This window comes from Bicyclus anynana, chromosome 8, assembly GCF_947172395.1.
Source record: "Bicyclus anynana chromosome 8, ilBicAnyn1.1, whole genome shotgun sequence".
Taxonomy (NCBI): Eukaryota; Metazoa; Arthropoda; class Insecta; order Lepidoptera; family Nymphalidae; genus Bicyclus; species Bicyclus anynana.
The window spans coordinates 4,987,514-5,004,024 of NC_069090.1; the positions used below are offsets into that span (position 1 = coordinate 4,987,514).

The following is a 16,511-nucleotide window of genomic DNA, read 5'->3' on the forward strand; positions in this document are numbered from 1 at the left end:
TTTTGATACAGGCCCCCATGACACGCCTGTCTCATCATGTTCTCTGTCATTATTGTTAAGATCCAATGATTGTTTAAGATTTAAACTCGCCAACTTGCATTGTAGCAACGTGGTCTAAGGTACATATACTCTTCTATATAGAGGAAGGCCTTGTCTTGCAGTGTGCCAATGAAATCGGCTGATAATTTTTAACATTAGCCTCCCATCTTCGGCTTACGGTTGAGCACAAGTCTCCTCTCAGAATGAGGGGTTAGTCCACCACACTGGCTCAATGTGGATTAGTAGACTTCACACACGTAGAGAAGTAAGAAAATTCTCAGGTAGGTATGTAGGTTTCCTTACGATGTTTTTCCTTTACCGTTTGAGAAACGTGATATTTAATTTCTTAAATGCAAATATCTAAAAAGTTGGAGGTCGAATCAAAAACCATGAAAATCGGTCCAGCAGATCTCGAGTTATAAGTGTAACAAACACAACTTTCTTTTATATATAAAGATTATCACGGGTCCTACACGGGACAGCGGGGTTCTGCTAATAAATAACAATAATATTATGAAAAACTCAAAGGAAGAGAAAGAAAACCAAATCTGTATACAAAGATAAAGGTTTTTATAACTCAACGAATGTTTATCTTACAAAATATTAGGCTTAATACAAAAAAAAAACTCTCAAAAGTGAATTTATATTAACAAATGATTAGATATCGATTGCTCTATATCTAATGTAAACCTAAATAGAATTAGTTGTTGAGGTGTTTTTTTCATTATATCTACCTAGCAATGTTAGGATTAGTTATGCATAGAGCCACAGAGTTATATTAAAGCTAGAAACCGCATTCGACCATCGAAACCAGTTCGAGAGATCAGTGCCAAGCTCCTATTTTACATGGTTTCTAATTTTAATTAGGTATTTTTATTGTTAGTATATCTAAGACCGATATTATAATCAGCTTTTAAAAAATAACTATTCAAATTGTTCAATATTTTTTCTGATACACGAAAACCGTATCGACAATGATACGGTTTTAGTTATTTAAATACAATATACATATTTTAGGGATGTTTTAGATAATATAAATATGTGAAGGCGGTTCGTTATTCTTAAAATATTATGGACCACCAACGAGTTGGGCGATTAAAATGGTTTATGATTTTTACATGATTGTTACCTTAGCCTTACTTTCAAACATTGAACTGGTGTACTGTCTATGAATCAACGCAAGATCTCATTTCCAGTCACTTTTCAGTGCAACATCATGTCTTTTGGTCCATCGACTACACGAGCACGTAGTGTGAATGTGATAGGTGCAAAGTAAATTATTTACATAACGGTGTCTAGCTTAATATTCATCTGTGGCATACTAATCGTGATCCTGATATTTTACAAACATTTGTTAAGTGTACTTTGTACGAAGTTAAGCAGTTATATCTTATGAAGCCACAGCGGGCAATTTGAACATTTAATTGAAAAAAAAAGTGATTTTTTCTACAAAATTCATCACCACGAAGAAAAACTTAAACAGTAAATCGAGCATCGTTACAATATGCTTATGCAAATGTAACTGGCCGTCGTTTGATATGTTAGTCATCAAACGCAAAAAAAAAAACAAAAATATATGTACTTATGTTATGAAAAAGCTTCACAAAATTCTTTGTTACGTTACATTATAAATCTTAATAATTTTTACCTGGCACTTCACACTTTTTTTTTTAGTAATAATTTGATGGACGAAGCATACGGCTCATCTGGAGAGCTATTCTGAAACGAAGTGTTGTATAGATATTTCTCAAGTGCGTGTTTCGAATTCACCTCTATCATTCTCTTTCTACAGTATCGTGTTAAACAGAGAGAGAGATAGAGATGAGTTCGAAAATCGAACATGCGAATTGTATAATACATCGTTACAGAATAGCCACGCAGATGGTAAATGGAAGACCGTAGTCTATAAACAGACCGACCATTCTCAGTGAAGAAATGTCCTGTAAACTGCCGTCCTGAGACCATCAACTTGACGCATATGTAAGCCTCATATGCCTGTAACTCTACCGGCAACCATGCTCTTTAGACCGGATCATACCAATGCTGCTTGGCACAAATATTTGCCAAATCTTTTTTTAAACAAGACCAATATTTCCTTTCCTCTCCAATTTGTCGGAAAAGGTAGTGTTAACTGTTAAGGTTGTGTTAGGAGTGGGTACGACAATAGTCCAGTGGTCAGGGATTGAACCACAACATCTCGGTGATCAGTCCGGTCGCTTTACCACTGAGCTATGGAGGATTTGATTTGATTTGAGCTTGTCTATTGTCTATGAACACAAGATGCCACTTACTATCAATAAGTGCAACGTCTATAGCTTGGAAAATTCGATCGTAACACTCCGGATAGTCCGCGCAGGCCGGGGGGCGTGTAGCGATGAATGAAAAATCCACTACTGATGCACCTCACTTCCCCGCACGCACGATTTCACACCCGCGCAGTCTTTCCCCTCGTCGCCCGCATATCATGGGAGTGTCATCAACGAATTTGCCAAGCTATAGTCTTTTACTTCACAGACACAACACAAGCTGTGTATTAATGCGTGTGCCAGATAAAAATTTATATCCAGAGCAAAAATATAAAACCCTAGATTGGGGGCGCCATATATTATTGACAGTCTGTGCTTAAAATGCTAATGGAAGAAATTAGTTCCATTTTTTTATATTTCCAGATATTATTAAATTTAAAGATACTCGTCTGTACATAATCCGACAGAGATTTATATAAAGAGATATATGCTTCGAAGAATGATATATCTATCTGTCTTTCACTCATAAACCATGGACGACAAAGTAATACGACGACATAGTAAGTATACACATATAATATATCTAAGTATCTATAGTTAATTAAATAGTTCTGCACTAAGTTCTTATTTAGATATTAAGTGACTTTCATCAAACGATTAGTATGATATTAAGCGACATGATTAGCGCCGCCTTAGAAGGAGTACAGTTCATTCAACGCATAGCTACTTGTATTTTAATGAGGTAGTTTATGAGGTTGTAGGGGGTAAACCCTGGATTTCCTTAGCCGATTTTGAAAATTCTTTTACCAATAGAAAGATCCGTTATGACTGTCATATGATATCATTTTAAACCCGCGATCCCATGGGAATGGGAACCACGCGGGTAAAACTACATCTGCTAGTACAATATACTCTTATTTTAGCCCTAAAAGTAGGGGAAATTAATGGTGAATATATATTTTAACCGGGGTACAGTAATGGGTTTTAGGCGGCATCGTACCTACCTACATATACGAGTATGTGTAAAGACGATACTAAGTCTGTCTATCACCTTGTCACAGTTAAATTCCTAAACCAATTTAGATGAACTTCAGTACAGTGGTAAATAAGAACTTGGAGCAGAACATAGCTACATTTTACGCTGCAAAACCCATGTGGAAAACGGAAATTCTGGCTAACGGAGTCGCAGACGTCGGCTATTTATGAAGCCGTATAAAGAAATCGCAAAGTAAGGGGCCCAAAATTAATTTAACAGATCGAAACAATAGAACAAAATCGATAGAAAACGAATAAAAGGTAACCAAATATGTATCATTCAGATATCCCAGAGTCTAAGGCTGCCAGTCCACCGAAGCGGAGCGAGACAGCGGAGTCGAGAAGCGGAGAATTATTAACCAATAGGATTGCACTAAATCTCCGCTCCTCTTGAGTGAACAGGGACGTGCGGGCTAGTTTAAACAATTCATATAAAACCGGTAAGCAGAGCGCGGAGACAGGGTGGAGAAATATTAACCAATAGGATTGCACAAAATCTCCGCTCCTCTTAAGTAGACAGGGACTTGCGGGTTGATTAATAAAAAAAACATATAACCGGTAAGCAGAGCGGGGAAACGGAGCGAGAAAGTTTCTTCGGGAAGTCACTTCGTTCCGCTCCGATGGACAGACAGAGTACGTAACTCCGCCTGCGTTAGTTTGTTTCTCCGCTACGCTCCCTTTCTCTGGTTTGGTGGACAGGCAGCCTGATAAGTATGTCAAACTCAAACAGTCAAAAGTACTTTTGATTAACAAAAGGAGTCAAAAGTGTTTTTATCTTTGACCATCTTTTTTGCAAACAATAAATAATATTAAAACAAAAAATCGATCAAGAGCGAATTACTCTCGCACTGAGGGTTCTGTACCACCAGATAGATCAGATCAAAAAAGAGTCTTGAGAAACTTTTTTTGGCCTCAGTGTTACGGAACCCTAAAAATGATTACGGATTATATACAAGTACACAGTCGCTAAGAGATTAGTGATAGTCAAAAGTACGAGTAATTCTCGACGGATTTTGTTAGTTAAAAGCACTTGACTAGATTTTGAAAGCAAAATAGTTATGTAATTAAAAATTAGATATAGTGCAGTGCCGTTTATCTAGTCGCAGTAGCACATTTAACATTTTAGTTAATACTTGTTCTGCTAACTGTAATTCTAATTGAATTTTTGAACTGAATTGAAAAATTAATGGTTAAAGTTATTTGCCGGCGTCAATACTAAATTACATTTATTTATACACGAATTACGCTTAAGTATGCACAATAGCAGCCTTTTTTTACAAAAAATAAATGTTGCACAAACTATTTTTAACGATGTCAACCCACTGACCTCCATTTTACAACTATTCTGGGCTCGTTTTGGATTAGCAATTACCAAATCCGGATGGAGATTCATGTCTGTTTAAATAAGCGGTAATTTAGAAAGAAGTTTTTAATTTTTTATAGGGCCTATAGCTTTTATTACAAAGTTAACCAGCTCTTTATGTAAAATTTTGTAAAATAGGTAAATAATAAAGACATCGAACCTAACATATAAAATGGAGGTGATTGTTATTTTGGTACGTTGTTTACAAAAAGGGTACGAAACTATTGGACCGATTTCAGAAATTGTGACTGAATGAAATTGAATTCGTCTGGTATTCAAAATGGATGCAATATTATAATCTAAATATATGATAAATACATATACACAAGCTATTTTTATCCCTAGGCAACTACCGCGGAATTTGTAAGTTTTTATTTTAACGCGAAGTCGCGAGCGTCCTATTCTGACCCCGTTCGCGTGAATAGGGATGATGACAGTTTTTTAAATTGTATATAAATTATGAGTATGATAATAACAAAGCAATTTTGTAGAAGTAATGGGATATCTGCGTTCATTACGGACTTGCAGGGATTTAAAGGTTCATTTTTGCGGCGCTACCAAAAACCAAAAACGCTCCATACTAAATAATATTGAGTTATGACGTCATCGATTCGTGAGATCGTTAGATACTTGGTTGTTAGGTCTAAACTACAAATAATATTATTATTTGTGCGTGTATGTTTATACTGCTCGAGTCAGTACGACACGAAGCGCCGGATCAGTAATTTTCAATATTAAAAAAAAATGGCGTCTTATGTTTTTAAATATTTTAAAAACCGTTTAGAAAAACTAAAGAAATAAGAATGAGTATTTTTTATTGGTAATTATCAATTATTAAGTAATTGTTGTTAGTGTAAAATTTTGAAATATAAATTACGAAAAAAGCTTGTATGTGCGGATGTCAAGGAGACGCGTTTGTTTTTTTATGGTTAACACCGGCTTCACTACGCTGCTTTTAAAGACTTATTCTGAATCATTCTTTATTCTGTGACCTAGTCATCATCCCCATTTGTGCGTGTGACTTTGTTCAGCTAAAAGGGCCCACTTATCACTTTTCCTATACGTAATACAGACTTACTTTCGCTTTCATAATATTAATATGGATTGAGCCACACATTAAATAGGGGTCAGTGTGTTAATAAATAAGCACCAATTTTTTTTTAAATTATTACAGACTGGCTGTAATCTCTCAGTGGATGGACTATGATACCGAAAAAAAAAAACAAGAAATACTAAACTATAATTGATTAATGCGACGACTAGGGTCTTTCCTTAAAAATGCTGAACTATTTTAGCCTTAATACAATAGAGCCCTTAACTTATTAAATATATGTTACACGTATTTACAAGCAATCAATCATTGCTTACCGTTCACACATATTCAGTAATAGTACAAGATACGGCATAAATAATATTTACCCTCATCTGCTATTTATTTGAAATAACAAATAAATTAAACATTAAACTGCGGCCGGGTAGTATTAAATAATTAATTTTTATTAATTAACTTTTTTAATATACTTCCCTCATTGGTTAATTAAAAAAATAATACACTAGTTAAAAGAATATACCCAGCAGATTTGATAACGTAAAGTTTGCCTTGAGAACCGTGATAGCCCACTGGATATGACCTCTGCCTTCGATTCCGAAGGGTGGGTTCGAATCTGGGGCAGGGCATGCACCTCCAACTTTTCAGTTGTGTGCATTTTAAGAAATTAAATATCCCGTGTCTCAGACGGTGAAGGAAAGACATCGTGAGGAAACCTGCATACCATAGAATTTTCTTAATTCTCTGCGTGTGTGAAGTCTGACAATTTGCCTGCCGCATTGGGCCAGCGTGGTGGACTATTGGCCTAACCCTCTCATTCTGAGAGGAGATTCGAGCTCAGCAGTGAGCCGAATATGGCTTGATAATGATGAAAGTTTGCATGCATTCACACTGCAAATGTGGGGTTGCCAGATATAAATAGTTGAATAGTGTTATTTATATACACTCATTAGTTATTTAGTCGTCAAATTAAAGCTCATTATGCTTAATTTAACTATATTAAATTATTTAGATGCCTTTGATCTAGTTATGGTTTCCTAGATTTTGTACAGAAAATATGTCTAAACTAAACTACCTGGGTGAATGTTATCTATCATTTATTTCTTATAACTAGTAAATAACAGATGAGGGTATATATTTCTAATGCCGGATCTTAGACCATAAAGACAAAACTTAAGTATACACAATGTTAAATGTATTATAACCTTTTATGGTAGAAGTTTTGTTTCCATTTGTATTTCTGAAACAAATAAAAAAAATTTAATCATTAAAAAGTTCTGCAGTCAGTATAAAATGTGTTATAGAAAATAAACAAAAAAAACGAGGAATGATAGGTGATAGGTCAGCATATAGAGTAATGCAAGGCGGTACAGTGGTGGGAGGAGGATGAGGATTTGAGGGGGATTATTAACCGCCGACGCAAATAGAGGGGTGTTATAAGTTTGACGTGTCTGTCTGTCTGTCAGTCTATAGCTCCTGAACGTATGATGCGATTTCAATTTAGTTTTATTGTATTAAACGTGACTAACGGGCGAGTTTTCTTAGACATATTTGATGAAAATCGGTTGAGCCGTTTAAGAATTGTGGGGGTTGAAAGTGGGGAAGAACAACCGAATGTCTGCAAATATACTCGAGAGGAGTCTCAAATGAAAGCGCACTGAAAGAGTATATTGACGACTTGCTCGAGAGTGTAAATAATAATTTCATGACACTCGGGGGTTTTTCAAAATTTTCAATTTTATGTTATTTAGTACATGCAACTTGCAAGTTGGACATGCCCTGCCTGCCTGACGAAATTAGGCTTAGGATATAGTGCTAGGTGACAGAACATGTATTTGTTGACACACAAATGCATGGTTTGTCATCTAGCACTTTAGTTTCGTTAAAAAGTCCTTTAACTCATGGAATGTTTAAGTTTTATTGGAAAAAATTCTTTACACTAACGCTAAACTCGGTGTGGTTTATCAACCACCACCAAAACACCACGTCCTGCCGTGTGATACAGCACGTATTGTGTCCCAAAATTGTACCAGTATGTACGTCAGACAATACGGCATACACAGTGACAAATCGCCTGTTCGTGAAATTACACCAAAAAAGAGTAGTTTAAAACGCTTAATTTCTATGGAGTTTTTTGTATTCTTAGTTATCAACAAACAAATTAAAAATGAGGGTATAAATGGGTCATTCTTGAAAATAGCAGTGCATTGCTTTAATGGGACCGAACGATTATCACTGGCAGGTATATTGTTGCCAATAGACCTGATATAGTGCTAGTCGATCGGTCAGTGCGTCCTGCAATAATTGTTGATATCATTGTTCCATATTACGACAATCTGGTCAAAGCTGAAAAGAAGTATCAAAATACTTTGGACCTTGCTCACAAGATTATCGCCATTTAGAATGTTGAGTCGACTATTGTTGTTCCGATAGTTGTTTCAGTCAATGGTCTTGTAGCGAAAAGCTTCGACCAACACCTTAAGAAGCTGTCGCTTAGCTGACTAGACAAGAGACAAGAGACGAGAGACGAGAGCTGCTCAAGAAAAGGATAAAGAAGGCAGTGATTATTGAGACGGCGCGTATTGTGAGGAGGTTCCTCACAATACGCCGCTCCTTCCTCCTTCCTCCTGACCACCGGTTGCTTGGACAAATACTTACAGGTGCACTTCCTTCGTCAATTTGATCGGAACGTCTCTTGGGCGGTCGTATCGGCCGGTTACAAAACATTTCATAGTTCCTCTGCCATTTAATTTGTTTGTCAGTATTGCTGCAGTTTTCGAAAATTCCCAATTTGTATTTTTCTTTTGCATTTGCAGTTTCTGTGCGATCCGTGGATACATCAGCGTTGTTTTTCGTGTTTATGAATCCTAAGTGCTTTAACTTTTCCATATTAAAAGTTCTTTTAAATTTAGTCACGATGGGTGGATTGTTCTGAAAAATCAATAACCTTTTAAATTTTGCGCTATCGACCATTGAAATAATGATCTCCTATTAAGAAATGGATGCACAATCAGCGACCAAAAAACGTCCCCACTCAATGAGTGCCAAACAACTTCTTGGCACTCAATTCAAGTATGAATTTGCTCTGAATTTAGGATTTTATTGAATATTGGACTATATTTAAAGGCCTTTAGGTATAATTTTCTTTACTAACAATTATAAAATTGTCAAAGCAAAATTGGCCACTTTTCAAGTGAAATTTTCTACAGGAGTCCTTTTATTATAAGAGGTCAATGCTATCAACACAATTTTGACGTTTGGGAAGAACGCAACAGTTATATACACAGAGATCGATTTTATACACACAATATTACTTAAAGCATGATTCTTACCACATTAGTTAAATCTGTCACTTGAGGTATAATACTTTTCTCGGTAGGTCCAGAATTTGAATTTAATCTATCAACATCCTGATTCCTACGAGGCTCATTTATATTTTCATATAGGTTTTGTGGAACCGTTTGGTTGGTTAAACTTTGATCCTCAAACAAATTGAACGTATTTTTGCCCGCATGTCCAGAATATGAATTTAGACTATCTATATCCTGATTCTGAAGTGACTTATTTGTAGGTTCATAAGGGCTTCCAAGGTTCAGTGGATTAGCTAAAGCTTGATTTTTAACGATTTTGAACTTATTTTTTTCAGCATATCCACAATATGAATTTACTCTATCTATATCCTGATTCAGAACTGGTTTATTTATAGTTTTATAAGGGTTTCGTAGACCCGTTTGATTGGCTAAAGCTTGATCTTCAAACAAATTGAACGTATTTTTGCCCGCATGTCCAGAATATGAATTTAGACTATCTATATCCTGATTCTGAAGTGTCTTATTTGTAGGTTCATAATGGCTTCCAAGGTTCAGTGGCAGAGTTAAAGCATGATTTTTAACCATTTTGAACTCATTTATTTCTGCATACCTACAATGTGAATTTACTCTCTCTGTATCCTGATTCTGACCTGGTTTATTTATAGTCTTATAAGGGTTTCGTAGAACTGTTTGATTGGCTAATGCTTGATCTTCAAACAAATTGAACAAATTTTTACCCGCATGTCCAGAATATGGATTTAGACTATCTATATCCTGATTCTGAAGTGTCTTATTTGTAGTTTCATAATGGCTTCCAAGGTTCAGTGGCTGAGTTAAGGCTTGATTTTTAACCATTTTAAACCCATTTATTTCTGCATATTCACAATATGAATTTTCACTATCTATATCCTGATTCTGATCTGGCTCATTTATAGTTTCATAAGGGTTCCCTAGATTCGTTTGATTGGCTTGATCTTCAAGCAATTTCGACTTGTTTTTCTCTACATGTCCAGAATATGAATTTAGATTATCAATATCCTGATTTTGAGGTTCATAATGGTTTCCAAGAACTGGTTGCTTAGCTAAAGCGTGATCTTTAAGCAGTTTGAACTCACGGTACAGATTATTATTATTAGCAGCTATCAGTTGCCTCTCGAAATAACTGATCTTTGCATTATAAAACACTGACACATCACTATTTTTCAATATAGTGATTAAAGACCGAGCTAATGTTTCTTCATACGGCAAGATACACAAACGCTCGAGGACAGATTCTGCAATATCAACCATAAACGTCCTTCCATTTTGATGCATAAATTCCGTCAATTTTACAAAAATAGATTTGAATCGCGAAAAGTTTTGCGATGTAGCAATAACACTCATGAAATAGTCACACAACCATTGTTTATTTCTACTTAGATTGTATCTCAGTAAATCGTCACAAACAGATAAATCAACGTTGTTTAGGTACATTAGCACATTGTCCACCACATCCGACGTGACATCGTTGGGTTTAACAATAAAGTCTATCGCCATTTCCACCAAGATCCTGGTAAGTTCGCGACGTATACATTCTTCTACGAAACATAAGCCGTAATTGCGTTTGAGTTTACCCCAATGTCGTATAAGCATATACTCTTGGATGAACTTCTCTTCGCTGAGTGTTTTCAGAGAATTTTCAACAGTCATAGTTTTAATATTACGATGAGAGAATAAACAATTGGGTCTTTGGCAAGTGGATGCCAGGTTAAAAAAACAGTAGCCCGAAAAAATTAAATTTTTTTGTCGCTGGTTAGGTTTGTGTATTGATGCCATTAGACGCGGACTGCTTGAACTCGAGGTCCAGGTTTTTTTAGGATCTGTTATTGGCAATCTAGAGGGCTTTTGTGAAAAATCTGATGTTGAATCTGCTTTCTGTATTTCAGAAGAACTGGAACATTGATGTATATTTGTATTTAATATTTCCGTAGAGTACTGAATTTCACAAGGACTGGTACATTGTAGTTTTTTGTTTTCTATATTTTTATTTGATATTTTCGTAGGCTGGTAGTTAACAGCGCTGCTGCTGAATTTATTTACTGTTGGACGTGGAATATATTCTTCATACTGAGACATTTCTGAATTAAAAACACTGTTTCTTCGAGAGGGTTCGCATTCTGTAAAACTTTCTGCAAAAAGAGATAACGCATCATCGTCATCATCATCAGCTGCAGCAGAAGTGAAGTTACTCTTGTCATAGAAAAAGCAACTATCTGATTGATTTGTTCTTTCATTAGAAATTTCTGCTTCTGCTTCTGCTTCTTTAGGAGAATTATCAAAATTGGTGTTACCAATATTTTCTGTGTTATCTCCAGCGTCACTGTTGAGATGTTCAGTTGTTGTATGGCAATCTTCAGAATTCAAAACCACTGGTTCTACTGGACGAGATATATAGTTTGATTTTTTAATTTCATTGCAATTGAAATATTTGTCTACATCATAAACTTCTAAACGTTTTATGGATTGACACAGGCTGTACAAATCCGTTTCAAATTTTAAAATATCGTCTCTAAATATTTTATCTTGCATTTTATTCACAGTCTCAGCACGATTGGTGTTTTCATTGTTGCATTGGTAATTTTTAATTTTGCTATTATGTGTTTTTAACTTTAAAACCAATTTTCCTAGAGCAGTTTTTTCATTCAATGTTTTGCCAGTGCTACTACCAGAGCCCTGCCCACACATATTTTTGTTGCTATCCAAATTTTTATCACAACTAACTTTAGACAAACTGTTACTTGAACTGCTTGAAGAATTTGAGCTAGATGTAGTTGAACTGGAGCTAGACGAGGATGAACTGTTACATCTTTGTAAAGAACTCCTTGTAGAGTTTTCTTTGCTCGTAGTTTTAATATTTTCCGTTTTACTAGGTACTGATAATCTTTTTGATGATACTGAAATCGAATTTGCTTTATTGGGTTGAAAATCTGAACCATATTGTTTATCACTTTCTTTATTTATCACAGTTTCTTGAATCGATCTGTCTTTGTTTTGGTCAAGTACGCTTTTTGGGGTCTCTGTACGAGTATTACTAACACCTAAATATTTATTGTTTTTTCTTAATATACTTTTGTCAATGTTGTATAACTGTAACACTGGCATTTTATTATCAATAGAGTAAAAATCATTTGACTTAACTGCTGTTACAGTTGAAGAGTTGCTAGTGCTAGATATATCTTTAAGCCATGACATATCTGAGCACGCGTCAGACGCTCTTATGTTAAATGTATCTTTTATACATTTTTCTTCAGTGTTATGTACTTGGATCTCATTTACACAGCCATTCAATTGATTTTGTGACTCAGGTCCAGCACTTACATTTTTACGAATAAGGCTTAAATTAAGCTTTCGTTTTTCAGATACTTCACTATTTATTTGATTATTCATTTTATTTTTATCATCTGGAAACAATTATAAAATTTATAATAGCATTAATGTTCAAAATCAAATCACATAATAATAAATCAAGTTATATGAGAAGAAAAGCATGTACTCATACTTGAATGAAATAATATAAACAAACCTTTTGATTTAATTTTTATATATGAAACAGATGTTAAGAATTATCTAACAATTTTTTTTCATCTTCATTGGGTCATACAGTGAGGAACATAAAAGTATGCAGTTGTATAAAAAGTATCAACTAACCTTTTGATTCAGTACTTCCAGTAACATTAATTTGACCAATATTATCTTTAAATGCATTTACAATGGGCAATTTCCTAGGTCGGCCAAATTTCTTGTTAGTTTTTGGTAATTTTATTACTTCTTTTTTTACATTTAAGACCTTATTTTTTAAAGCTGGTTTACGAGTAGAAATTTGTTTCTTTTTTACAATCTCTTTATTTTCTTGCAACACATGTTCAACTGAAACTTTTGTTCTTTTTTCTTCCAAAGATTTTTTTTTATAACATCTTTTCTTTTCTTGGCTACATTTTTTGGTATTCATGGACTCAACCGAAAGTTCGTTTACTTTTGTTGTTACATTGGGTTGTATGTCAATTTCTTCCAAAGAATTTTTTTTATTACATCTTTTCTTTGATTGACTACATTTTTTAGTCTTTATTAACTCTTTTGTTGCAGGTACTTTATCATTGGGGACTTTCTTTTGTAATACAGTTTTGTTATTCAAAACTGATTTCTTTTTTTTAGTTGTAGTGGGTTCTTGTAAACCCTGTTCAACTGGTAATTGGTCTATGTGTTTGAATTTTTTTGTAAACTGTGAATTGACAACTGAAAATTGAGAATTAAGTAGTTTTAACAAAAGTAAATGGTTTCAGGTGAATATTTGATTAGGATTGAGATATTAAAAAATGTGCTGATTTACCTTCATTTGCCAATAAAATTTTATAATAGTTCTCATTTAATGTTGGAACATCATAATTAGTTTCATCCTCTTTTACGGCATCTGTAAAGTTTGAACCTGTATATTAGATCAGGATCCCAGAGCGATCTGACACAACTTATTTTCACAAAGATGAAACCTTACTTAACCTAACGTTAGTAACCTAGCTCATGGACTTGAACTCTTGACAAAAGCAAACTTAGTGCCATATATGTTGGACAGCAAGGAAACATGGGCTAAGTGGGCGAAAATGATACATAATATTATGGGACAAAGCGTGAGAGACGAACGGGATCGCCTGAAAGCTAATAGTGAAGCGTGATAGACTACCTCCTTCTTGAAGTAATGCATGTATACTGCGATACCAGGAAAGCCGGAAAGAGATGAAATTAAAAAGAAAAAACTAACTTTAATGTCCACTAGTTTAAATGAGAGAAAAAAGCCTCCCCTGGGCTCTTAATTTGCTCTCAAAGGCACATAGTTGTAACACTACCCAAACTTCCTTACTCTAAGTTGCTACATAGTTTAGTAAGCAGCCTGTAAAACTATGCACAGTAAAAAGCAGGAACTAAAGTGTTTTTCAGAGAGCATAGGTACGGTGACAGTTAGTTTCACAATAATAGTACATATTATGAATGTCATATGGCAACTGTCACCATAGACATGCTGTCTGCAAAACACTTTAGTGATGTAAGGTAAGAGATACGAGTAGTCATAGTAACATGTTGACTCCATCACAATCACACAGAAGTTTTGTTTGTAATTGAACCTGCAGATAACTGTCATTTTAACTTGCTTGCGGTCTGTATCATTATAGAGAATATTATCATAATCAACCCATATTCGGGTCATTGGTGAGCTCGAGTCTCCTTTCAAAATGAGACAGGTTAGGCCAATAGTCCACCACGCTGGCCCAATGCGGATTGGCAGAATCAAGAAAATTCTCTGGTATGAAGGTTTCCTCAAGATGTTTTTCCTTCACCGTTTGAGGCACGTGATATTAAATTTCTTATAATGCATACAACTGAAAAGTTGGAGGTACATAACCTGATTCGAACCCACACCCTACAGAATCTGAGGCAGAGGTCAACTATAGAGAATATAATGAGAGAAAAACTAAGTGATTATTTCATAGTATAGCCTGGAGCAACAGGGTTTGTCTCCCAGTATTGTAATAAAATAACAAACCATTAGTCTTAACAGCATTATCTTTTTTGAGTGCAGTTTTAGCTCGAATCCTTTTTTTCACAGGTACATCATTATTTGTAGTTTGTTCTCCATTCTGATTCTTCCTTTTAACTCCTTGCTTTTTTACAATTGCTTTTTTTCTAGTGACAGGTTTCTTCTTAGTTTTGGTCACAATTTCTAAATAAAAAACACTTTTACTTTAGACAGTTCCCATAGACAATATACTTATTTTAATAAATCTATACTAAATTGTAAAGCTGAAGAGTTTGTTTGTTTGCTTGAACACACTAATCTCAGGAAATACTGGTACAATTTGAAAAATTCTTTCAGTGTTAGATAGCCCATTTATCGAGGAAGGGTATATTATCACACTAAGACCAATAGGAGCAGAGCACCGATAAAGAATGTTTCAAAATCGGTGTTTTTTTTCTGTTAAGAGCTTACGCTGCATGCTCTGCGTCTTTGCCGACAGGGTGGTAACTAACCATGATTTTTTGAAAAGCTTGTCAAACTTTTTGGCTTGTCATGTGTGACATGATACCAGCAGGCCGGCAACAGGCATTTCAATTTTATTTATAATTTATGTATGTATTGATTTTACTGTAGGTAAATTAACTTATTGAAAAAAAATTTAATGAAACATAGTCTAAACAGATTTTGTTATTAAATTGTAGCATTTATGAAATCTGATACATGTAAACATTTAAAACCTTTAGTTTTTTGTAGGTAGGTAAAACAACAATAACAAAAACAATGTAATTCTGAGTGTCTAACTACCACCAAAAAAAAGTAAATCAAAATTATCTACCTGTATTTTTATTTTCATTTCCAAGATTATTTAGTAGACCATCTTCATTTACGTTTTGTATGTTTTTGACACCTGAAAATTTAACTTTTTTTAATATCAGGTCTAAGGAAAACACATGTTTTGGTAACAAAAGGGTACTTGCTTACTTGGTAACTTAAATTTTAGTTTCAATACTGATGGTGTTTTTAGTACTTTCTTTACTATCTTCTCACGGCCTCGCGACTTTATCTCTGCGCCTTTCTTTGGTAAATTATTAACTTTTCGTGGCGGCATACTGTGTTATAATTTCCGAAACAAAAATAAACGTATTTTGCACATTTTTCTTGATCTAAATTGTTTTCGTTCTCTTAAATGTTGCAAATACAAAACTTCTTACGACTTCATACTTCACATGAACTAAATCTTGTAAAATTATTGGTCAATCGATGCAGAGTGCAGACAATATTAAAATTATGAAAATATCAAAATAAATCTCGCAAAATGTTTTCGAATGGAATCGTTTTTACTTTTTTTGACTTTCGGTCACAAACGTCAAGTCAAATGAAGGTTGCGGTCACAGATCACATATTATATTTTTACATTTTATTCTATAAAAACAGACCACAGACAGTTAGTTTCAGTGTATATGAGGTTAATTTAGATACTGGCCAATAACTTGTGCACGAATAGGACGATCATATTCGTCTCACTAATAGTAATAGTACTTGTACCGACTCGTAAATTTAAGGTCTTACTCGACTAATGAGTGTCACCAACTCATTAGAATTTCTACTGTAGATCGGATGATTTAATAGCATAGAATTATTAGGTATTTGTACCGAATCGTAAATCTATGTCTAATAGAGTATTGATATACCCATCCCGCTCTTATTATTAAGTTATCAGGTGTTTATTGTTCATACTCGACTAAAATACTAAAGAAGTAGTCTTTAGTACTTACGCTTATAGTTCGGACTACTTTAGTATTTTAGTCGAGTAGGAACAATTTTCGGATTTACCGCCCAAAAATCGTTCGTACTCGACTAAAATACTGAAGTAGTCTTTAAGGCTTATTAATACTAAAGTAGGCTTTAGTACTTTAGTATTTTG

At 34.5% G+C, this 16,511-nt stretch overlaps 1 protein-coding gene across 1 annotated transcript; it reads right to left on the minus strand.

The window, feature by feature from the left end:
- Positions 1-592: 592 nt before the first annotated feature.
- LOC112042804 (uncharacterized) lies at positions 593-16,469 on the minus strand. The gene is made up of 8 exons (XM_024077971.2): positions 15,569-16,469; positions 15,423-15,494; positions 14,615-14,791; positions 13,409-13,489; positions 12,730-13,314; positions 9,064-12,482; positions 8,390-8,662; positions 593-6,971 (listed from the first exon to the last, which is right to left on the minus strand). Exons 1-8 carry the CDS (start codon positions 15,693-15,695, stop codon positions 6,930-6,932), a joined length of 4,776 nt encoding a protein of 1,591 aa, XP_023933739.2. The 5' UTR covers positions 15,696-16,469; the 3' UTR covers positions 593-6,929.
- Between the last annotated feature and the right edge of the window lie 42 nt (positions 16,470-16,511).

Bases quoted from the DNA above. Each gene is read 5' to 3' on its own strand.
- LOC112042804 (XM_024077971.2), bottom strand. From the start codon at position 15,695: ATGCCGCCACGAAAAGTTAATAATTTACCAAAGAAAGGCGCAGAGATA. The intron at 15,495-15,568 runs GTAAGCAAGTAC...TTAAATTTTCAG, and splicing joins ACTAAAATTTAAGTTACCAA to GTGTCAAAAACATACAAAAC. The intron at 13,490-14,614 runs GTTTGTTATTTT...CAAACTTTACAG, and splicing joins TAATGCTGTTAAGACTAATG to ATGCCGTAAAAGAGGATGAA.